This window comes from Rhinolophus ferrumequinum, chromosome 10 (assembly GCF_004115265.2).
Source record: "Rhinolophus ferrumequinum isolate MPI-CBG mRhiFer1 chromosome 10, mRhiFer1_v1.p, whole genome shotgun sequence".
NCBI classification, from domain to species: Eukaryota; Metazoa; Chordata; class Mammalia; order Chiroptera; family Rhinolophidae; genus Rhinolophus; species Rhinolophus ferrumequinum.
In genome coordinates this window covers 2514419-2538740 of record NC_046293.1, presented here as the reverse complement: position 1 = coordinate 2538740, position 24322 = coordinate 2514419, and the positions used below count along the sequence as shown (strand labels likewise).

At 52.4% G+C, this 24322-nt stretch overlaps 1 protein-coding gene across 2 annotated transcripts in view; it reads left to right on the top strand.

Annotated features, from left to right (window-relative positions):
- TBC1D22A (TBC1 domain family member 22A) overlaps positions 1-24322 on the top strand; it is a 273872-nt gene that overhangs the window by 126439 nt on the left and 123111 nt on the right. For both annotated transcript variants that reach the window (XM_033117741.1, XM_033117740.1), the window contains one exon: positions 22008-22117. In XM_033117741.1, the coding sequence (XP_032973632.1) occupies positions 22008-22117 (110 nt within the window). The remainder of the gene's footprint in view (positions 1-22007; positions 22118-24322) is intronic.

Below are 24322 nucleotides of genomic sequence, written 5' to 3'. Positions count from 1 at the left end.
GACTCCCTGCAGTTGGACCAATTATTGCATTAAGAGCAGAAGTCCGTGAGAGGTGGCTGTTTGTTGTTCTGAAAACAAGGTGTGTTCTACGGAGCCGCACAGCACGGGGCACGTGGACGTCCAGTGGGCCGATGCCACCAGGGGCTCCGTGAGCTGCGTCAGGTCCTGGTGGCCACCCGCACGCCCTTGACGCTGTGCAGCCAGGTGTCCATCTGCAGCCGCTCCTCTAAAGCTTTCTCCTTGGTTGGCCAGGACGAGGCCCTCCTGGCGTGGCCACCCCGGTCCCTCTCCCTTCCTTCCTGTCGTCTCGGGTCCTGGGCCGTCCGTGTTCTCTCCCCACCTCATTCTCTGCTTGGGTGACCTCTTGCATGTTGGTGGCTTCACCACTCCATGTACTTAGACATCCACCAGTGGCTTTTAGTGGGCTTACAAACCTCCCGAAATTATACCAAATGTTACTCATTTGCACATCTTTCTGGGGAAAGGAGGCATAGTCTTCATTGGGTTTGGATGGGGGAGAGCTGACCTGCAAGGTTAAGACCAAATGCTCTCAGATGTCAAATTCTGAGCCTACACCTGCCCCCGAGCCCCACTCCTGTGTGTTCACCTGGCTCCTTGGCATCTCCTCGAAGATCCAGTAAACCATGTACCTTGGGGCACAGGTGGCATCATGCCACTCCTGTGGCCTGGCTGTGTTCTTTGGCTCCGGGCACCTGGCCTGCTGCCCAAGGCTGAAACCTGGAGTGACACCGGAACTCTGTGTCGTGCCCCTTGCCCTGCTGCGCCCGGCTCCTGACACCTGTGCTCCCCATCGCTTCCTATCCTGAGCTCACTGCTCGGCCGGCGGCGTCTCCTGCTCCCCGCTCTGGCCTCATTGCTCAGCGCCCTCCTGGGCCGTGTCTGGGACATGCTTTCATCCTGTCTGATCCGACCAGCCTGCTCTGTCCCCACTGCTCCCCCCCATGAGGCCCCACTGCTCTCACTGGGAGGCCGGCCCAGTTAGCAGCCCCCAGGGGCGTCCTGTGTGTGTCACTGTGGCCCTGCCACCAGCACCGCCCTCATCAGCCTCACGAATTCCACCCTCCAGGGCCCCAGTCACAGCAGCGGCACTGCAGGCACTGCTCAGAGGTGCGCTGTCCTCCCAGGAAGGCGGCCATTGCCCTCCGTGGACCTCCGGGCATTTCCTCACCCTTTGTCTGTCTGGGGAACCCCTGTGATTGTCACTGGGCCCTTAGCACCATGAGTGGTGGTGGTGGCTTCTTTGAGCATCTGCGTGCTCCGCCCGGCCTCGGCCCAGGACAGCAGCTCTCCAGGTGCTGTTGGATCAAACAGCTTTTGTGTGACTGCTTGTCTGACACCTTTGCTTGTCAGCAGGAAGGGCTGACCCTGCTCCTGGTCTCCTGGGACCCTCACCTGCAGTTCTGTAGTGGACGTGGTCATTTACTTTTTGTGTCCCCCTCGAGATACTGAGCTCTTTGGGGGTTGGCTTGTGTCTGTGAGACTCTGCGGCCCTGGGGTCAGGGCACAATGGCAGGGCTGGCACTTCACCGATGTGTGATGGGCAACGGAAGAAAGGCACAAAGTCCCAGCACGAGGGCTGGCCCGTGGGGTCGGCAGGTGTGCTTCTGAGCCCTCGGGCTGTCGGCCTGGCCTGTGTGTGAGAGGTGCTCACGGGGCGCTGACGGCTTCAGGCAGGGCCGGCTCCCAGGTGGAGAGCTATGGTCCCCATCTGTCCCTCCTCATACTCACCTCCTCCTCCACTGTGTGGTCACCTTCAGGACGCTGCATAAAGTCTGCGTATGTCGGTTAGAGGCTCTGCATTTCAGCCTGGGACCCTCAGCCACCGTGCAGGTCATGGTTTCTAGCGGAGTCTCAGGCACACAGTAGGAGGACGAGGTGTGTGAAGGCGGCCGGCCTGCCTCGGGCACCCTTCCCGGCCGGGCCCAGGAGTGAGCCCACGTGTATGGCTGTTCTCGGCCGCACCTTCTTTAGTTACGTGCCTGGTTTTTTTTGTAGAGGTTCTTCCTTGGTTTCCAGTATAGATCTTTAACCTATCACAGTCTGCCTTCAAATAACATTTTACCATGTGACGTGTGGGGTAAAACTTGACAGCAGCCTGCTTCTGTGTCCTCCTGCTTGACCTCTGTTACTTGCATGTTACACACCCACAATGCAGTGTTCTAAGTTTTGCTTTTGAAAACTAATTATCTTTTCTGTTTTTTACACAAACTTTTAATTTTAGAATAGTTGTGTAGAAAAGTTGGGGAAATAGCGTGGTGGGTTTCCATTTTCCTCTGCCATTAACGTCTTACGTTTGTCTCAGCTAAGGAACCAATGTTGATACATGATAATGACCTACATTTAGATTTCCTTAGTTTTTACTGCTGTTCTTCCTGTTCCAAGACTCCATCTAGGACACCACGTGGCATTCCAGTGTCATGTCTCCTTAGGCTCCTCTGGACGGGACAGTTTCTAATTCCCTTGATAGTTTTGAGTACTTGCCAGGTATATTGTAAAATATCCCTACATTTGGGTTTGTCTGCTGTTTTTCTTGTAATTAGACTTGGGTTATGAGTTCTGGGAGGAATAGCAGAAACTTAAGTGCCCTTCTGATCACGTCCTGTCAAGGGCATATGCTGTCAACGTGACTCACCATTGTTGGTGTGGACCTCGGTCTCCTGGTGGAGGTGTGTTTGTCAGGTTTCTTTCTGCAGTTAGTGTTTTATTCTCCCGTGTCCATCCTGTCCTCTATGCAAGGAAGTCACAGTGTGCCCACACTTGTGTCCCACCTCCGTGAGAGCAGTGTCCACATACGTTATTGGGAATTCTTCTGTATGAGAGATTTGTCTGTTTTGCCTGTTTGTTCATTTATTCAGTCATTTATGTGAACAGGGACTCCTGGATATTTATTTTATGCTTTGGGGAATAGTACAGTTCTACATTATCTGTTTTGCTCAAATTGTTTCAGCTCTTTTTGTCTTTTGGTTGGTGCCTGGGTCTTTCTGACGCCCTCCTCCATCATTGTGTGTGTTTGTGGGGGTGGGGGGTGGGTGGGCGGGGGGTGCATTTCCCAAACGGACACCGAGATCTGTATGCCTAGTGTACTCGTTGTCAGTTGTCTTTTAAGTATATGGAAGCATATACCGTGCTCATGGATAGGAAGAATTAACATCATTACAATGTCCATGCTGCCTAAAGAAATCTATGGATGCAGTGCAATCCCTGTCAAATACCAATGGCATTTTTCACAGAACTAGAACAAATAATCCTAAAATTTATATGGCACCACAGAAGACTCAGAATAGCCACAGCAACCTTGAGAAGTAACAAAATTGGAGGTATCATGCTATCTGATATCAAACTATACTACAGGTCTATAGTAATCAAAACAGCATGGTACTGGCAGAAAAACAGACACATAGCATATGTGGTCAATATACGGTCAATATGGCACATACGGTCAATTAATCCAAGACGAAGGAGGCAAGAATATACAATGGGGTAAAGACAGTCTGTTCAATAAATGGTGCTGGGAAAACTAGACAGACACGTGCAAAAAAATGAAACTAGATCACCTCCTTACACCGTATACAAGAACTAACTCAAAATGGATTAAAGACTTAAATATAAGACCCGAAACCTAAAATAAAACTCTTAGAAGAAAACATAGGCAGTAAACTCTCTGACATCGCTCTTAATATTTTTTTTTGTGATCTATCTCCTTGGGCAAGGGAAACAAAAGAAAAAATAATCTAAAAAGTTTTTTCACAGCAAAGCAAACCATCAATAAAACGAAAAGACAACCTACTGAAGGGGAAAAGATATTCTTCAATGGTACATCTGATAAGGGGTTAATATCCAAAATTTATAAAGAACTCATACAACCACCACACACAAAAAACTTAGCAATCCAATTAAAAAATGGACAGAGGACCTGAGTAGACATTTCTCCAAAGAGAACATACAGATGGCCAATAGACAGATGAAAAGATGCTCGACGTCACTAATCATCAGAGAAAGGCAAATAAAAACCACAAGGAGGTACTACCTCACTCTAGTCAGAATGGCTATCATCAGTAAATCAACAAAGTGCTGGCTAGGATGTGGAGAAAAGGGAACCCTTGTGCACTGTTGGTGGGATTGCAGATTGGTGCAGCCACTATGGAAAACAGTATGGAGGTTCCTCAGAAAATTAAAAATACATCTACCTTATAACCCAGCAATTCCACTTCTAGGTATTTATCCAAAGAAATCCAAAACACTAATTTGAAAAGATATCTGTTCCCCTGTGTTCACTGCAGCACTATTTACAATAGCCAAGATACGGAAACAACCGAAATGCCCATCAACAGACAATTGGATAAAGAAGAGGTGGTAGGTACGTATATACAATGGAATATTACTTGGCCACAGAAAAGAATGAAATCTTACCATTTAGGTCAACATGGATGGACCTAGAGTGTATTAGGCCAAGTGAAGTAAGTCAGACAGAGAAAGACAAATACCATATGATCTCACTTATATGTAGAATCTAAAGAACAAAATGAAACAAAACAGAAACAGGCTTGTAGACACAGAGAACAAACTGATGGTTGCCAGACAGGAGGGGTTTGGGGGATGGGTGAAAAAGGTGAAGTACAAATTGGTAGTTACAAAGTGATCACGGGATGTCAAGCATAGCACAGGGACTATGGTCAATAATATGATAAGTATGTATGGTGCCAGGTAGAGAGTAGACTAATTGGACGATCACTTCATAAGTTACATACTGTACACCTAAAATTGTGCTGCAGTGAAATTAATATGAAATAACTTTAAATATCAACTGTTATTGAAAAATAAAAATAAATAAGAATACAAAGAAGAGAAAAAAATAAATAAGGAAAAAAGCCTTTCATATTTACCTTCATTTTTACCATTTCCTGTCTTCTTCATTTCCTTGTATAGATCTGCATTTCTACTGGGTATCATATTCCTCTGCCTGAAGAATTTCTTCAGCATTTCTTGTAATGTAGGTTTTGTTTGTCAGAAAAAGTGTTTCCTTTTTCTTTGTGACAGGTACTTTCACTGAGTATAGAGTTCTGCGTTGACCGTTTTCTCTTTGAGTATATTAATGATGCCATTGCACTGTCTTTTGTCCTGCGTAGTTTTTATGGGAAGTCTGCTGTAATTCTTATTTTTGTTCCACTTAGAATTTGGTGGGATTCCCTTGGAAGTTAACCAATTTCAATATTAACACTTGCAGAGTGTTTGCTTGTATCAGGCCCTCTGTGAAGCTTGGCTGTGTGTCATAGTCCTCCCGGCCACCTTGAGAGGGAGGTGGTGTTATTTTTCACCTTTTATCTGTAGAGACGCTGAGGGTGAGGAGGTGGACTGATTGCTCGAGGCCACGTACCAGGAGGGGGCGCAACCCTGACTGCTTGATTCCAGAGCCTGCATTCTCACCACTGTTGGCAGAATTCAGACTTTGCAGGAGCTCCGGGATCATCTTGAGCTCATCCTACCGCGTTTCCCCAAAAATAAGACCTAGCTGGACCATCAGCTCTAATGCGTCTTTTGGAGCAAAAGTTAATATAAGAACCAGTATTATATTATATTATATTATATTATATTATAGACCTGGTCTTACAGTAAAATAAGACTGGGTCTTATATTAATTTTTGCTCTAAAAGATGCATTATTGCTGATTGGCCGGCTGGTTCTTATTTTTGGGGAAACACGGTAGGCTGGTTAAAATGCCACCACCGTGATTGGACGTCCCGGGCATTAGAATGCAGCCGGGCACTGTTCCTGCTCAGCCATCTGCAGGCTGTGTGACCCTGCACATGTCCGGTGGCCTGGCTGGTTTGCCTTCTCACGTCATAAGTAGGTGAGAGCAGCTGCTGTCTGCTGTGGGTGGGATTAAGCAGTGCGGTGTGTGGGGCCCGGCGCCGCCAGCAGCTCGGTGCGGCCGTTAGCTCGGTGGGGTGCGTGGCGTCACCGACAGCTCGGGGAAGACTTCTTGCTTGGGTTGTGCTCAGTGCATCTTAGTGAACGATGGAATAGAAACCATGTTGATGTCCCCGTTGACGGCCACGGCTGTGGCCCACAGTACAACCCCCATTGGCGCCCATTCGCAGGGCTCATCGTTCCAAAGCACGGCCCTGATCGTGTCGTTTCAGGACATGCTAAGTGGCTTCCCGGACCTTCCTTATTCAGGTCCCCAGCGTTGCCACGGAGCCCTGAGCTACTGTCCGCAGCTCCTCACACATCACCTCTGCCTGTGCTTCTGAGAACCTGCCCGAGCTTGTCTCAGCCTGGAGGCCTGAGTTCAGCCACTTCCTCTGACTGCAACCCCAGTTCCCAGGCACATCTGTGTTAAAAACAACAAAGCCCACAGACATCGTGTAACACAGGGGTGTCCACACTGCCACCCGCGAGCCAACTGAGGCCCGCAATCCATTTTTAATTGGCCCGCAGCAAATTCCAAAAATATGTTTAGTTTACTTAAATAAACCAGGTGAGGCAATACGTACTTCCCCTCGAGTGAGTGGCCCGGCTGTTTGTGTACTTTACCGCATACGGCCCTTGGTGAAAACCGTTGAAAAAAGTTTGGACACCCCTGGTGTAACAGAAGACACTTTATAAAACATGAAGTCCTGGGGAAGCATTTGGTATTTTCATCCGTACGTCTGTCTGTCCGCTGGTCTGTCCCACGGACATTTTCACGTGCCTTCTGTAGGCTGAGCCTGTGCAAGGCCTGGGCCCTGGGTTCTGGGAGTGCCCCCGAGGACTCCCCGTCTAGGAGCAGATTACAGAGTGGACCTTCACACTGGCAGAGATGCCAGTGAGCCGTGGGCAGGGCGGCTGGCTGCAGGGGGCTCCGTGAAGGGGGGGAAGGGCATGTGAAGCCGAAGGGCCACTGCGAGGCCTGGCGGTGTGAGGGGTTGAAGTCCGCAGTGACCACGAGGGGATCGTGCTGGTGACACAGTGGCAGGGGCCGGGGGCCAGAGGCAGCCCCTGTGTGGAGAGCCTTGTGAGCCAGGCCGAAAGGCTTAGGTTTTATGGTGGGGGCTGAGGAAGAACAATATTAAAGTGGTTGGAAATGTGGGTTTTCAGAACTTTGCTTGTTTATCGTTCAGGGCCCACCTCACTGGGCTCTCTCCTCCGTGAAGCCTCCCTAGACCTCCTCTATCCAAGCAGGATGCGCTTTCCCCTCCTTGGCGGCCAGCGTGCTCAGCCAGCCTCAGCCAGTATGTTTTGGGCACTTTTAGGTGACTTTGTGTTGCGTGTCATTCTCTAGATGTTTGAGGCCTACACTTGACCTGGAAAGAGCAGCGTTGACACAGATATCTACACAATTATGTGGTAAAGTTATTACAGAGGAGAAGAAAGGGCTGTGCGAGCGTGTTTAATAGGTAACCCCCCCTGCGTTCAATGAGGCCCCTGCTTGCTGAGCCCCATCCCCCATATGAAGTGGCGCGTGAGCTAAGATGCAGCCGGCGCGTGGCCTCTGTGTCGTGGTCGGTAAAGGGGACGTCACACGGCCGTCCTCGCTTGAATCCTGCCTTTTCCTTGTGATCAGCTCTCAAGCTTGAGTGCCTTGAAGATAAGCCTCTGTGTCAGCTGGTGCCAGGCTCGGGGCAGAGGGCAGGGGCTCGGGACACTGTGACTGGCCTGGGGAGGGGACAGGCGTCACAGCTGCCGCACACGGTTAGACAGCGATGTTTTTAATTCAGTGGGACCAGAGTGACATGAGTCGTCTACCCATCAGGGATCTAACTGAAAATAGTGCTGTGCAATGTGAGACAGCGGTATTTGCACGGTTTTTGCATGAATTAGCAAAATGCTTCTGAGTGTTACCTCCAGTTGGAACGGAATGACTGAACCCCAATGAAGGCTGTGGGGCTTCCTGGAATGTCCCAGGGGATTTCTGATCAGCTTTGGGAGCGAAGGGGTTAGCCTTGTGGGGTTTTATTGAACCACAAAATGTTATTTATAACCCGTGTCAGGAGCAATTAAACTGATTGATGATTAAGAAAGTCTAATAGTTGAATAATAAGATGCGGTTCTTGACAGCTCCTTTTTCTCATTTTGGAAGCATATTTTACGAGTCTAATAACCGTGCGAGGGACGGGCTGTGGCATCTGTTGTGTAATTACGTGCTGCTGATGTGACGCGTCTGCTGTTCTACGGTGTGTGACTTATAAAAAGTGAAAACGCCACTTATGATGTTTTTGATTTACTATTGAAGTGGTTTGTTAATTCTGACTCACTCCAAGCAGGGTTAATTAGTACATATTGATATATTTGATTAAAAGTACACTAATGTGGAATTGAGCAAGAAAGGTCAAACAAAATGAATTATTTTCCAGCCACCCAGAACGGTATGATAATTTCAGTTATCTTTCACACTTAATGGAGAGGTGGCTTCAGATCGACTGGGAATGTTAGCTCTGACTGGCAGCTGCGTAAGCGCCCGGGACGCTTGAAGGTGGCCCTGGTATTTCACAATAACCCGTGCTGCTTTCTGCCGCGCGTGTGGTTTTTCTTGTGGTTGTGTTTACCTTTAAGAACCATTTCTTAAGTTTGTGAAAAGCAAATAAATGGTTAAAAACATTCTTCTTGGAAATAAATAGGAAGAAATGTTAGGAAGTAGGGAACACAAATGACAAATAATCTAAAAAAAAAATCTTCCCAAGTAATGAAAATGCAAATTAAACCAATAATGCAGTTCTATTTTTGTCCATCAAATTAGCAAAGATTAAAAAAGATCATACTGAGTGCTTTTCAGATGAGCCGAGAGTGACACCCTATAATCTTTTGGTGAGACAGCCTTTCTGGAAAGCGCTTTGGTGCTGATTGAAAGGCATGGATGCCTCCTTGTGTCAAGGACGCATTTGTGTGGGACGTTCGTTTGTTCCTAGAGGTGTTTGTTCGGGCAGGAGCTGCAGACCAGCCGCGCTGCCCAGGGCAGAGGCAGTTTGAACCGGATGTGCTGTGTTGATTTTCAGGCCGCCTTAAACACGGTCTCAAAAAACATTCTTTTTCAATATGTGCCAGTGACCAGGGTGTAAATAAAAACAGTTGGGTATAAAACTTCATCTGTAGTCCCAATTCTGGTTTATTAATAAAAGTATGAGGTCTGACAATTCAGTTCGCGAACTCACCCTAGAAAAAGTGCTACACACCTCATGGCTGAGTATCACTCCGGTCACCTTTGAAGCGCTCTCCCTGGGAAGCTATGCACGGACGCAGCGCCTAGTCCACCCTTTAGACTCTTTCTGGAATGACCATCAGAGCTGTCCTTGTATTGCCCTTGATGTCCTGAATGTCATCAAAATGTCTTCCTTTCAATATTTCCTTTATCTTCTGGTAAAGAAAGAATCCATTGGGGGCCAGATCAGGTGAGTAGGGAGGGTGCTACCCGAAGATAAAGGAAATGTTGAAAGGAAGTCATTTGGATGACACTCAGGACATCAAGGGTAATACGACGACAGCTCTGGTGGCCATTCCAGAAAAAGAGTTCCAAAATGGCTTTAAAGAGTGGACTAGGCGCTGGCGTCGGTGCAGAGCTTCCCAAGAGGAGTCCTTTGAAGGTGACCACAGTGATATTCAGCAATGAGATGTGTAGCGCTTTTTCTAAGATGAGTTCGCGAACTTATTTGTCCGACCTCGTATAAGAAGATCACATCAGGATACAAACACACACAGAGGGACGAGCGTGTGGGGACATGGGGCGGGGGGGGGTTTGATGGTAGGGGGGATGCAATAGCTGTTTACAGGCCAAGGAGAGAGGCCTCCGAAGGCATCAGCTGCAGCGCGTTTCTGTTGCGGAAGCCGCCCGCCCTGTGGGGCTGTGCTGTGAGCTGAGCCGACGAACGCGGGGAGCTTCACCAGATCACATCCCACCCTGCATTTCAGGACAGTGCTTTCCTTTTCCACACTGTCCTCTGCTCTCCACGTCATTCCCAAGAATCACGCATGTGATAAACGCCTTGTTAGAAAGCTTGCTCCCTGGTCTGTATAGAGAGCTGGAATAACCAGACACAAGGAGGCCCCTTCCTGCTTTGGGGATCAACCTGATCACCCTTAAGTTGAGGGATTAGCACTGGGGTATATTTAATGTCTTGTCCGGCCCTAAAGCTGGCTGAGTCTCAGGTGCGACCTCAGGGAAGCACGTGGGAGTTGTCACCCGTTGTCTGGGCTGTGTGTCCACGGGACAGTGAGAGCGGCTGAGTGGCGTCGGGGAGGGGACCTGCGGGCTTCAGCGGAGGCGTTTCCCCTCACCTTTCGGATGAAGCTGCGAGGGGAAAACCTGCACGGCCCCGTGGAGCTCTGGTCCTGTCTGCTGCTTGTGAGGCCTGGGCAGGATGTGTGCGTGTCGGGCAGGTTGAGGGAAAGGTGCCGGGCAGGCAGGGCACAGGTGCTGGAGGGGGCAGGCCCGGGAGTCAGGGGGTGGGTCGGTGGAGGCCTCGCTCTGAGGTCCTCAGGGAACCCGGAGGCTTTGCGAGTGAAGTCGTGGTGGGGCCTCTGCCTGTTCGTGCCCAGTCCATGAACCAAATGCCGGGTTTGTGGGACCCAGTCAGAGCACCCTCCTTCACCTGTGCACACAACAGTTTGGAGGTGAACAAAAACCTCACAGATGGAGGCCCAGCCAGGTAGCACCCTGAATACTGATCCAGCCAGGTTGCAGGGTGCAGCTCAGTGAGGAACCCGGAATGGGGAGAGGCCAGAAATGAGGCTGCCCCCAAGGCCGCTGTCTGAGAGGAAGGGGACCACTGCGGAGCCCAGCATGGCCTTTGCCACCGCCCCAGCTCCGCTTGCCTCACTGGGGGTGGGGGGGACAGCCATTGGCCAGTGAGGGGTGTGAGAGCGTCTCTGAAAAATGCCATGGGCTCTGGGTGCGTGGAGCATGGACTGGAGTGCAGATTCCCCCAAAGGGCACTTCCTGGGGGCTGGGCCTGCACCCCAGGTTGGGGGCAGCGTCAGGCCAGGTATGTGGGGCTCCTGGAGATGAGTGACAGCCTGGGACAGGACCCGTGAGGAGGTGGCTGTGATCAGTGGGACCGTCTGAGGGCGTTCCTTTTAAGCTCCTACCTGCCGCCCCCGTGGGTAGGTTTGGCCTCCTGGGGGCGGGATAGAACCAGAAGTGTTTAAAACAGGACCAGGTCCTTTTGGATCTTTCGGTGGTGGGGTCTGGGACCTGGCTGCTAGTTCCCGGTGCAAACCTCGTACCCTGCAGCTTCTTCTCAAAATCTCCCATTTCCCTGGCCCCACTGCAGCCAGCATCCTAATCCTGTTCACCGCATGACGTCTTAGCCATCTGTCATTACACTGGGGGGGGACAAAGCCTCCTGTGGGCAGGGTGCCCCGCCCCCGCCCCCGCCCCGCGGTGTGCTGTCTGGAGGAGAACTGCGATATATGTGCAGTCCCAGCTGTGTTCATTCAGAATTACCCTTCTGCAGCCAGCCCGCCTCGTCCCCTGTCCCTGTGGGGCCCCGGCTCTCAGGCCCCAGGGCGGCAGTGGGCTCTCCCCAAGCTCTGCGGCCCAAAGCAGGGTGGGCTTTGCGGCTCCTCAGGAGTTCGCCATTGGTCTGAGCTCCAGGGAAGTAAGTGTGGTTTCTTGAGACAGGAAACCCCTCTCACAGCCCTGGAGAGGCTCCTGCGTCAGCCGGTGGCTCCTGTGAGAACCTGCTGCGGCTTCCTGGGTGTTGGAGTTCTTTCGGGAAACCCATGGGAAAAACAGGATTTCTGCTGCGTACCGTGCCAGGCTCATTCTTTCCACCTGACTGACGTGCGGAGCTTTTCCTTTAATTATGCAGTGAGCTGGGTATTGGCTCACTGAGGCAGCTTCCATGACAAAAACGTGTTCCCGAGTGTCCCCCCGACAACATGATGAGGCAGAGTGTTTCTTGCTGGTTCTCACGCTCCCGGACGGGGACCGACAGCTTGGGGTTTGCCCTGCAAGTTCCAGTTCACCCAGTGAAGAGACACAACGAACAGACCCCGAAACTGTGAGTGGTGACTAAGGCGTTTTTACGGCCCCCATAAGTCCCTTATGTCACCGCCTCTGTCTGTGGTTACCCTGCCAGCAGGGAGGGCACGGCCAGGGAGTGGAGGTGGGGTGGCTGGCGTGAGGGTGGTGCTGGACAGGGACGCACAGTGGGGCGCTGCCTTGGACTCAGACATGGTGCCGGCCAGACGGGCGCTGTCATCAAGGATGGGTGCCAAGGCCTCGACCTTCCGGGCGGGGTGATGGTGCCACTGGAGAACGACGGGCCAGCACGGCTACCTCTGCCTCTGAGCCTCGGCCTTCTGCCTAAGTGCTGTGAGTTGTGTGGGTCCCAGGTCTGTGAGGCCTGCCGGGGCCCAGGCTGTCCCCTGTGGCCACACCACAGACGGGGGACGCCGCAGGGAAAGGCCCACCTCTCACTCCACGTCCAGGGCCTCCCTCTGCCCTTCCCGTTAGTTCTGGCATCCACGAGCTTGTCTGACACTGAGTCTGCTCGGGTCAAAGCTAACCAAGCGCCCGCTATGCCCCCACCCCCACTCTTTTAGGCAGCAGTCACTTTGCTCTAGTCGGCACATTTGTTCTCCGGGGGGTTTGTGTTTTACGGTTTTTCTGGCAAGTTTTGTGTTTTGTGCCCCGTTTGAGCATCTGCACAGACGGGGGCTTGTCAGATTCCTGCTCATTCTAAGGACCTGTCGTCAGTGCTGGCTTTCTGATTTTATGTGGCCCCTTGGTCTTTTGAGCTGATTTACTGTAGTTATTAGCCTTTCCTGCACGGCCCCCCAGGGACCTCAGAAAGCCTCCATTTGGTCAACAGGTGCCTTTTGAATTTTTCTGCCCCAAACAGACCAGCCCCTCTCAGAGAGACCCGGTTTCTTGTAGTGGAGGCCAGTGTCAGAGAAGGAAGTCTGTCTTTGCTGTCACACAGTGGCGCCTGGCCGCTAACGGCCCCGCAGAAGAGAGCTCAGGCCGCTGTTTCCAGTGCAGCCGAATGTTTCCTTCCCCGCCCGTAATGGCTTTAACTCGTCGGCAGTGGCCTGGTGAGTGTGTAGTGCCCTAACAAACACTGCGTGGGAGGGCAGTGTTGGACCCCTATCTAGATAGAAATCTCTTTTGTCTTGGCATCTTTTTGCTGCTTGGCTCAGTGACACTGCAGCTGACCTGAAGTGTGCAGGTCCAGGCAGTCCCCTGTCAGCGTCACGTGTACGCAGCTGAAAACAGAGCCATGCCTCGGACCCTGAGTGAGTGGGAAGAGAGCTCCGTGTAAAGGTGGAAAACTACAGCTAGTAAGTGATTCCGTACAAACACACAGGCCCTTGAGGCCGTGACTCAGGCTCTCCCCGTTCGTTTCCTGGGTAACTAGTCTTAGTTAGTGATCATTTATCTCCGGGAGCTAGAGTGTTGAGCTCGAATTTCCTACCTGCCTCTGAGGAAACACAGGCATTCCTCATAGCAATACAGTAAGACAGTCTAACAGTTTAGAAACTGTTAAGGATTTTAGAAAATGTGGCAAATGGACATCAACCGTCATCTAAGGGCTTCGTGCAGTTTGCCCCCGAGTTGAAGTTGACTAACTCCTGCGGATTCGTATTTGGGTTTTGCCGCCACCGACTTGTAAAGATGCCGGTCAGAATGCATTTCTGTGTAATTTTGCATTCATACTACGTTTAGCTTCTCCAGTTGGTCTAGACGTTTTTAGACCGCTCCTCAGAGCTTACACCTGTGGGAAACCAGTACAGAGACTTCAGCAAGTTTCAGCTATAGCTTTAGTTGTTTCCAGATTTTTGCAGGGCTTATTTTTTAACACATTCCGTGCCTGCGTCCTTAATTCTGCGTTTGGAAACTGCAGCACAAACATGCCGGAGAAGCTCCGAGTCCTGTCCTCAGGCAGTTGGGTCCAGTGGACTCAGAAGACTCAGCCCAGTCCCTGTGCCGTGACCCTTTACCTGCGGGACATTGGGGACACAGAGGTGCTCTCTGGCCCTGACCTCCCACAGCCGTGCAGGGAGCTTGCAGGAGGCCGTCAGAGTATTTCATACGTGACAGTGTTTGCGTCCTTCAGTTTGAACGACTTAAGTGCTGCCCGCGTTCTCATTAGCGGAAGCCAGTTAGACTTGATACGTTAGCTTACCTTCAGCAATAATTTGGACACGTCTCTTAACCGGAGAAGTTGGGATTCGAGTCTTTGCACTCTTCATGAAACACCTTGCTGTGATTTTCACTGTGCTCCGGTTCTAAGTGTTTCCACAGTTTCTCCTCCCTCCTGGCCTGTGCACCCTGTGACGGGCGTGCATTCATTCGCTTGGCAGGTATCTGTGCAGCGCGTGCGGTGTCCAGGCAGTCCCAGAGGGGCTGGGGACATGGACAGTGGTGGCGATACGGTCCTGTTCTCGAGGAGCTCTTGCTGTGGTGGGGGGACAGAGCAGGCAGGTGCGGATGCAGTAGGGAGGGACACGTCGGTGACCCGTGTCACCGAGGAAGCGCAGTGGGGCAGTGCCTCCTTCTGTGCTCAGCCTGGGCGTCCAGGGCCCCGCGTGTCATGGCGTGGAATTGATCTCGTCTCGGCGATGGCTTGACTCCCTCGAGCGGCCTCCGTGCCCGAGCTTTGTGTGTGTGCCTGAGGAGCGCGTGGGCTTTGTGGGCTCTGGCTGGGGGCGTCGCCCCCACCCCAGGGAGCCCCAGGGCAGCCCTGCTCCGGCCCCCAGGCTGGCACACACCAACGTGATAAGCGCCTCCACCGCTCAGGTGTCCCCGCGGGCTCCCTCTGTCCTCTAGAAGGAATACAGCTGCAGAGCCTGGTGCCCGGGGCCTCGTGCTCCTGCCGCAGTTGTTCAGACGTTCCCGGCAGCTTCCTGGCCCGGGTTCCATTGGTTTTCTTCATGGCACTACTCAGTCCTGTTGTCGTCTACGGCTGCGCGCAAACGCCACATGTCCCAGGCCTGTCCAGGGGCTCCTCTGAATCTGCTGGGGCTGTCCCTTGTCACACTGCTCACTCTCTACTGGGCTGGTTCCTTATGTAAAGATATGGCCATGTGAGTTGCAGCTCCCTATAAATAAATACGGTTATCAAATACTATAAATAAACAGAGCCTATCAATGGAGGTTGAGTGACTCAGTGAGACTAGAGATGAATGAATGCCTGGGTCCTTCTTCCCCTAGACTTCTTGGATGTGGGGGGCGATTCTGGGTCTCATCTTCACCTTTCTCTCAGCCCCACATTTTTTTGTACATAAAACTACTTGGTACATGCTGATAGAATCAATCAGTATTTCAACAAACAGCATTTCTATGAACAAAAACTCCCAATCATGACATTGTTACAATACCAGCGATGCAGGCAAGCCAAAAGAATGTTAGGAGACTAAGATTTTTCCTTTTGTGGAAATGGCGTTATGAAGTCAAGGATCATTACAGGTGCAGAAGTTTCCCTGCACTCTTTCCTCATGACGCCACGGCTGTCACGTGCCCAGGTGTGGTCAGATCTTTTCCTCGTGGAACAGGGTGCCAGTGTTCTTACACCAACAGAACACGGCCTACTCCGCACAGCGCCTCCCGTTCCCCATGCTGTGCCCTTCTCCTCGGGCTGACTTGTGGGGTTGGGGACCCTGCTTGGGGTGGGGGTGGGACGGGAGCCAGAGCCAAGGTGTTTCTGAGAGGAGAAGTTTGCTCCTTGTCACTTGGTGTCTTTCTTAGTGTCAGGAAGTTGACACTTGGGTATGGCCAAACTATGTCATCTTGCCTGGCTGGCAGAGTGGGCATTGTCCTGCTTTTGTCCCTGATTTGTGGCCGTTGTCTGTTGATGGTCCACCCACTGATTGAACACCCGTGTCTGTGGGTTGCAGGCTTTCAACCGTGGAACAGAACTGGGAGCTGTGCCGGTGGTTTAGTCTGTAACCTTGAATCAGACACCATTTACATTAGAATTAAACAGCCCGACAGCTAACCCAATTTGATTATAACATTAGTTGTTTTTGCTGAGCCACAGAGTTTTATGAATTTAGATTCTTGAGTTGTGATGCTGCGTTCACCAAAGCAGGACTGTCTTCTCTGCGTTGGCTCCAAACCTGTGTAATTAAGTGCTAAAATCTCCGTCATCGAGGTGTCAGCGTTTCAGGTTTAAATCCCCCAAGTTGGGCGTACAAGGGATTAGAGCACAGAGCGACTCCCGCTCGCTCATCAAGGAGAGAATGTTTTTGGTTCCCAGTTAAGCTCCTAATTACGGGAAGAGGTTTATTGTAGGGGTTGTGCAGTGTGGGTGTCACGTAGTCATAACTGTAGCTGTCCCCTTCTCTCGCCCTCGCTGGTTGCCCGCAGCCGTGCTCTGAGGGGGGTGTCTTAGTTCATGTTGCAGTAGTGTCCCGGCAGCCCAGGCGTTACCGGCACTGTTGGCACTTGAGGTATTTCTCTCTTTCCAGTTTCCAAGCTGCCCTGTTTGGTTTATCACGAGGGGCAACTTATCTGCGTGTCAGGCCTTTTCACTTCCTGGAACTGTGACCACAGGGTGACACTCCAGCCTGAGCTGCTCTGGTTGTGGCACAGGAGTCTGTGAGGAGCGAGCCCCCTCACACCCAGAGCTCAGGGTGGGGGCCCTGCGGTGACAGTGGAGGGGCCGGTAGTCGTGTTCTGTGATGGAGGGTTCCTTGTTTTACCTACAAAGTTATACTTTTCTAGAGGTAGCTGAGTGGGCAGTGGCTCCCCCTTCCCGTCCCGTCAGAGGCCTCAGGGCCCCACCCTGTCTCAGGGTGGCAGCGAAACCGAGGCAGGGAGCACGGACTGTGCTGTCAGACGGACCTGTCATGCCTGGCCCGCCCTGGGCTGGCACAGTGCCACTGCTGGCACCGTGTCTGTCAGACGGGCGCTTATGCAGCAGGCTCTCCGATGACACAGGTGTGCGCCATGGAACTCAGAGCGACACTGCCCGTCGGTGGTGGCACATGTTGTCGCTGCCTGGTGAGCGCCCCTGGGGGAGCAGCCCTCATCACCACAGTGCCCTGGGCTTTGAGCCCGTCACCTTGCCTGTTCCTTTATTCACTGACCTCTTCTGTCTTCTGGATGTGGGGACATGGTTGGAAATTTCTGGTCTTTATTTACCTAGCACAGCTTTTTGGGTGTTTTAGTTAGATCCCCATATGGTTTCCTCCCTGCCAGGCTGGACAGCCCCTGCCTTTTATTGGTGCCCTGCGTGTCCCCACCCACCCGCCCAGGTGGAGGAGCCAGCTCTCACGGTGGCACTGCCTTTCCCACTTTGTGGAGTGGCTAGCACCGGGCCACCCACTGAGTGCCAGCAGGTCCCCTCGGCCTAATCCTTCTGACCCCAGGCATTGCACACACACGCTTCTCAGACATTTCAAGGGTAATGCCACCATCCTCGGGGACGTTTTCTCTACGGAGACTTACCTGTGGGAAGGACAGGCCTTGGTTCAACTATTCCCGTGGCTTAAACAGCATTTTCCCCATTACAAACATAACGGCTGTTCATTGTGAAACATCACGCTCTCGTTTTACTCAGTACCCTGCTGCAGAGAGAGGGACGACCTTCCACACCGCGCCTCACCCCTCTCCCAGCGGTGCCCGAGGGCCTGTCTCTGGCGCCCTTCTGAGGGGTGTTCCGTGTGTGTGTGTGTGTGTGTGTGTGTACGTGCACAGTGAATGTGTACATGCAGACGTGGTGGTGGGGTTTTTGGTACAAATGAGTTGTTGATACAGATGGGAACAATAATATGGCAGGACAGCATTTATTTAAATCGTCCCCTAAAGCCTTTCTGTGATCTAAGAAGACAGGCGAGATTATTTTTAATTAAATGTCTGTTTTTACGTCCCATGCCTTCATATCCTGCTGTAGTCCACTTGTCACTACCGGCCTCTGCCCCCGGCTGTGGCCATGCTTCTCCGCCTCCCCTGGCGCCCCTTGGGCCAGCCTGTGCCCTTGGTGGCCTCCCTGCCACCCCGAGGGCTCTCTGGGGTCAGAACTCCCGCCTTTCTCAGCTTGGTATCCCCCTGAGGGGGCCTGCGGGAGGTGTTGTGGGTAAGAGGGGGCCTGGTACAGCTTTAAAACAGGATTATACCTACTGATGTTACTGTTTGTGATTAATGCATAAAGCTTAAGACAGAATCTAGTCCAATTTCAGATGAAACAGGTTGGTTTAAATCTCGTTATTTTAAATAATGTGTTTGGTCAAAGTGTCACCTTACAGAGGCCACAGTAGCCCTTCCCCGTCCTGGTTCCAGGGCCCAGTCGTCCTGCCTGGCTGGGAGGAGGCTGCTGCAGGGCTGCAGGCCCAGGGAGCGTGTGCGGCGCCCACTTCCTGCTGCAGCCGGCTGCCTGGAGGCAGAGTGTGGGGGTCTTCATAGCTTGGGTAAGAACTAGCCACGTCCCGGTCCCCAAGATCTGAGAGCCCCTGCTCCTCCCACGGCCCCTGCAGCCCAGCCCCATGCACAGGCCCCACCCTCTGTAGCCACAGTCCGGCCCCCCTGCTGTCTTTTTACCTGTGAATTTATCACATTTCCCTTTGAGCCCTGGGTTGTCTGGAATTCCCTCTCACTTGTGACCTTCGCTGACCAGTCGTCCCTTCTTCCCATAGGATAGCACTCCTGACCTCTCCCCCGTCACTTGGCGTGGCACGTGTTTAGGGAGCTAAGTCCCACCCAGTGGAGGGTCCATGGCCGTGGACATTCAGCCCAGACGTCTCAGGGCTTCCTGGGAGTTACCTGTCCAGGTGTCCTCCCCTCCTGGTCACCCGCCCCATGACATGCAGTGGGGCACCCTCCTCTGGTGGGAAGTGTGTGCTTTGGAGAGAGGTGGCAGTTTGGTCCTGGCTGTTGGCCATTTCGGGGTTGTGACTCTGAGGACCCCTCCCCTCCCAGGTCTTCATGGCAGATGATTGACTGGGTTAATCCAACCGGTAGAACCTGTGCTGAACCTGCTGATTTTGCTCGTGCCTTCATCCAGCATTGTCCCCACCAGATGGGGACCACCAGTGTCCCATCTCCTGTGATCACCCCCTCCCCTTCCACCTTGGGGCCACGCCTGCCAGCTGGGGTGTTTTCTGCTCGTGGGGCCTGTCCCTTGGCTTTGACTCTGATCACAGCCCCGGGACTTCCAGAGTCTTCTGTACGCTCTCTGCGCCTGCTCCCTTCTTAGTGAGCGCTTTGTCTGGCAGGATGGATATTTTTCTCCTTGTGACAATAAGGGTCATTCTGAATCTCTCAGCTTTTCCAAGACAAATCGGTGTGGGGGTCTCTGAGTTAAATGCCATTACTTCATTACACTGAAGAGTAACAAATGGCACGTCATGAGAAATGACCTAGAATAGGCCGCCCACATTTCCTTGGATAAAATAGTAAGCCAGCTAAAGAGACGAAGAAAAATCACTGAGGTTTCTGGCTGCCGCAGGCAGCAGCCAGCTTCCTGTGCGTCTGACTGCGGTGGCCCAGCCGCTCTGTGCGAGAGGAGGGAGCTGGAGGCCTGCGGACAGCCTCCTTTCCCTGTTTACCTTTTATTATAGCCGAGGAAGTACCTTGATGCTTTGAAGGCCCTTGAGAGAGAGAATGTGTGGATGGAGAACGTGTCAGAAGGAGTCCTCTGTTACTGCTCTCGATGGGTGGGGTGTAGAATCGATTGTGCAGAAGCTGTTTGCTCAGCGAGGTAGTCGCCGCTGTGAGGAGGCCACTTACACGGTGTCTGTGAACTCGCTCTTGCAGCAGGAAAGGCGTTATGACAGGTGGGCGGGGCCTGGCGCGGGTGGGTCTTGCAGCGCTCAGTAAGGAGCCCCTGGGAGACCTGGTGTCCACGTGTGTGACCTGTGTGACCAGGCGGAGGTAACACCTCGCGCTGGGCTGCCATACTGCACCTGCCAGGCAGGGCCTTGGCTGGTGAGCACACATCTGGGTCTCGGGGGTCACCCCGTTCCCCAACCCTCCCCCACCTTCATACCCCGGTGGTTCTGACACCTGGTGTTTATATTTTCCATTTTAAAGTTGTTTTCCTTTAACCCACCAGCTTCTTGAGGGCACTGACTGTCGCGCGTCTCTGTGCCCACAGTGTAGGGACGGTGCCACCACCCAGGGAGCACCTGCTGCGTGTTGTCACGTCACCCCCACCGAGGGACCAGGGATCGGTACAGAGTGGGCCATCCATCCAGCAGAGTGTTTCTCTGTATAAACAGGAAGGAGGCACTGACACGCTGCAGTGTGGACGGACCTTGGAAACTCTGTGATCAGTGAAAGGAACCAGACACAAAAGGCTACGTGCCATGTGAGCCCATTAATAAAAGAAATGTCTGGAATAAGCCAGTCCATGGAGGCAGAATGCAGACTGGTGGTCTCCTGGGGCTGGGTGGGGTTGGGGGGCATGGGGAGTGACTGCTGAGGGGCACAGGGGTCCTTTGGGGGGGTGGAAATGTTCTGGGATGAGACAGTCGTGATGGTTACCCAACTCTGTGAATATACTACAACCCCCTGAATTGTATACTTTAAAGGGTGAATTTTATGGTCTGTGAATTACATCTCCATAAAACAAGCCCCAAACCAGAATAGTACTTGCTGAATGGATGGGGGTTGAGTGCTCTTTTCAGCTGCATACACTTACAGATATGCTCCCATGAGTCCCAGAGAGGTACCGTGAGGCGTGACGTCAGAGTCATACTGGCTGGAACCTGATCTCACTGGTGACCCTGCGGGAGGCTGTGCCCTGCAGGGCGTGTGTGCAGGGCCGTGGCCTCCTGTCCAGGCCCCTGAGACCCGCACGCCAGCCTCCCTTGCTTGGATGCTGTCCTGGGAACGCCCGCCCCCTTTTACCCGATTTCTGTTGTGAACAACTTGCCCAGTGGGAGCTTGTTGATGGCGGCCCTTCCAGCCGCACCTCCGTGTGACGCAGGAGTGTCGCCCGCCACTGAGCAAACGGTGGAGCTGGTGGGGCTCCAGTGCGTGAGCTGTCATGCTGCGTGGGGAACAGTTAGGAACGTGGGCTCTGGGACCCGATGGTAGGTCCACATCCTGCCCACTGCTTACGGCTCACAGCTGGGCTGTGGCTGTTGGTCTGCACCCCATTTTCCAAGGGGTACAGTGGTGGAGACAAGAGTTGTGATGGCGCTTAAATGAGTTAATACATTTAAAACATGTCGAAGAGCATCAGGCCTATGATAACTACTCACTGAAGGTTAGCAATTATTGCAATTACTGTCCTTTTTACCCACTTAAAACTCTCTAAATGTATTCTGGGCAGAAACGTTTCTTTTCTTGAAGAATGTTTTCCTTGCAAAGGTGCCATGCAGATTAGCAAAAATCAAACAAAAGTAAATAAAATGAAAAAACAGGATACACAGATTTTTAAACATTGATGAGTGTTATGCTAGATGACAGCAATTTTGGTTAGGATCTAAGACCTGAAATTAGTTTGTTCGCATTTCTGATAAGCCGTTTCAATTAGGCATCTGTTCTTCATTTTCAAACTTTTAAGTTACGTTTCCTTACCAGGTGTTTTATGCTTGAAGAAGGAAGTTATTCAGAGCCCCGTTGCCTGTTCTTTCAAACACGTCTTTCTGTGTCACTGCTTTCCTGGTTCTTTGCTCGCAGCACACAAGAGCTGACCTGATACGGTTTGGAACGTGTACCCTTGAACACAGGTGTTTCGAGCAGTTATTACTGAATGCATATGTCAGTGTAGTAGAAGCAGAATTTTCAAAATGTTCTGAGAACTTCCAGATCTCTGTCAGGAATAAGTAATATATTTAGGCGCTCTCTTATTAGGATGCGGCATGCCTGAGAAACAATCCTTTACAGTGTATTAATTATGTTAATTAATCGGAGAGGATTCAGAATATTAATTACCTGCCACTAATTAGGTATTAAAATTGAGAGCCATTAAGTGATGAGACCACTGCAGTCATCTAATTAGAGCCAGACAAATGGGAGTGGGCAGCTGGCCGTGGGTGCGTCTCCGCCAGGCCACGCGCGCCTCTGCCAGGCCGCGCCGCTGTGCCCTGACCACTTTCTGTCTCTTCCATGCTCCGCGCAGAGGAGGACGACGTGGGCACTGCTGACGTCTCGCGCGTGCCCGCGGAAGTGCTGCGCAACGTGGAGGCCGACACGTACTGGTGCATGAGCAGGCTGCTGGACGGCATTCAGGTGAGCCCTGCGCACGGCCTCGGGGGCCACACCTGCTTCCGAACCTCTGCTCGGCCACTGTCCTGGGATAGCCACAGTCCTCAGGGTGACTCGGGTGACAAATTCCATCCACTCACGCTCCTGCTCCTGGATGTGCTCATGGAGGCTTGCCGAGGTTCCCGCGGGACGGCTGGGGCTCTGCCCTGCAGTCTCGTCCCTACAGGTGCTGCCGTTGGCTGCTCCGAGTGGCCCCAAGTGTGTGTTGTCGTTGACTAGCCACTGCCATGGGTGGCAGGCAGTATTCACAGCAGTCTGCCCCGTAAAAGGCATCAGACTTCGGGCCTGAGCGTCTCACCTGTGACACCAGGACCTATGAGCAGACGGCCCCACAGGCCCTGCCGGCCCTGGTGACCAGGAGTCTGAGTGCTCGGTGAACCGCGACTGTGACTGGTCCCAAAGGGAAGCGGGAGCTGGAGGAAGGCCTGCTCCCCATGGTTGGGCTCTGCTGGGTTCCTTGTCAGCTGGGGCCGATGGCTGGGATTTTCGCAGAAAAGCAGGTCTCCCAGTGCCGGGGATGATTTTATGGAAACAGTTTGGGGGAATGAATCCTGCAGTGTGCCTGGGAAGGTTGTTCTTGACAATAAAGAGTAGGACCGAACTGGAGCCTCCCGATGGCCCTCAAGTGGGGGATGTGCTTGAATCCTTCACGCCTGTGTGCCTTTCCTGGACGCCTGTTCTGTGCTAGGTGCTGCCCGCTCCATGCTAGGTGCTACCTGCTCCGTGCTAGGTGCTGCCTGCTCTGTGCTAGGTGCTACCTACTCCGTGGTAGGTGCTGCCTGTTCCGTGCTAGGTGCTGCCTGCTCCATGCTAGGTGCTACCTGCTCCGTGCTAGGTACTGCCTGCTCCATTCTAGGTGCTGCCCGCTCCATGCTAGGTGCTGCCTGCTCTGTGCTAGGTGCTACCTACTCCGTGGTAGGTGCTACCTGTTCCATGCTAGGTGCTGCCTCCTCCGTTCTAGGTTCTACCTGCTCCGTGCTAGGTGCTGCCTGTTCCATGCTAGGTGCTGCCCACTCCGTGCTAGGATCTACCTGCTCTGTGCTAGGTGCTGCCTGTTCCGTGCTGGTGCTGCCTGCTGAGGCCTCCCTGAGGATCAAGCCTGGGATGAGGATAGACACGTAAGGGCGGCATTATGAAGCATGAGACACCTGCTCTGGGGACCCACACGTGGGATCAAGTGAGAGTTGGAGGAGGAAGATTAATTTCGCTGGCAGAGGAGGGAAAGCCCAGAGCAGGGTTTTGGTCCATGGAAGTCTCTGAGGGAGCACACGTCCAGGGGTCATTCTGGTCACTTAGCTGAGGACGGTCCATTGCAAGGATGGCCACCACAGGGAGGGAGACCATGCGAGGTCTGTGTTTTGCCACGTCCCGTTTTGCCCCAGGTCAAAGAGGGGTGCTCCCACCTGAAGAGAAGGGAGATGTGGGGGGTTGCCCTTGTCATCTGCATTTCCCATCCAAATCTGGCTTTTCCTGAGCCATTGACGTAGCAGCCATTCCTGACTCCGCTGATGGGAGACGTCTCAGCTCAGCTGCTTGATTTGAAACTGAAGACGTAAGGTTTCTACAAGACGCAGTGTAAGCCCTGAGGTTTCGTCTGAATGAATTAGCCAGATGTGGAAGGAACCCGTGTGGGTTCCCACTACTGTTGATACCGTAGGAATTGGCAGAGAAAGTAGGAGCCCTCCCTGTGGTTGGAGGACGGAAACCTTGTCTCTGAAAGCTGACCCCCACCCTCACCCCCGCCCCCGCCCGCCTGCCCCGACTCTTGACTCGCTTTGCGTTTTATAAAGAAGAATGTGCATGAGAAATGCAGGTTTGGGCTCGCGCATCAGTTTTTCATTTCCCTACTTGGTAAATACTTTCATGCTTTTTAATCATTCTCCCAAAACTTAAGACTCCCTCCCCCCCTTAGAAAAGGGACTGAATCATAATGTGAAACTATAAATCTCAAGTGTCGCTTCTCTGATCATGAGTGATGGAACTTCTGCCATTTAAACACAAGATTATCTGGCTTCTATTTGTAAATAAAATCAGCTGTACAATGAAATCAATGCTGGCTTTTCATTTTTCACCTGAGATTTGTTGTCTGATGGCATGGTTCCTTGACAGGGGCGATGCCTGTCAGGCCTGTTGCTTTTCTGGAGCGCGTGTTTCCAACACTCAGCCGTC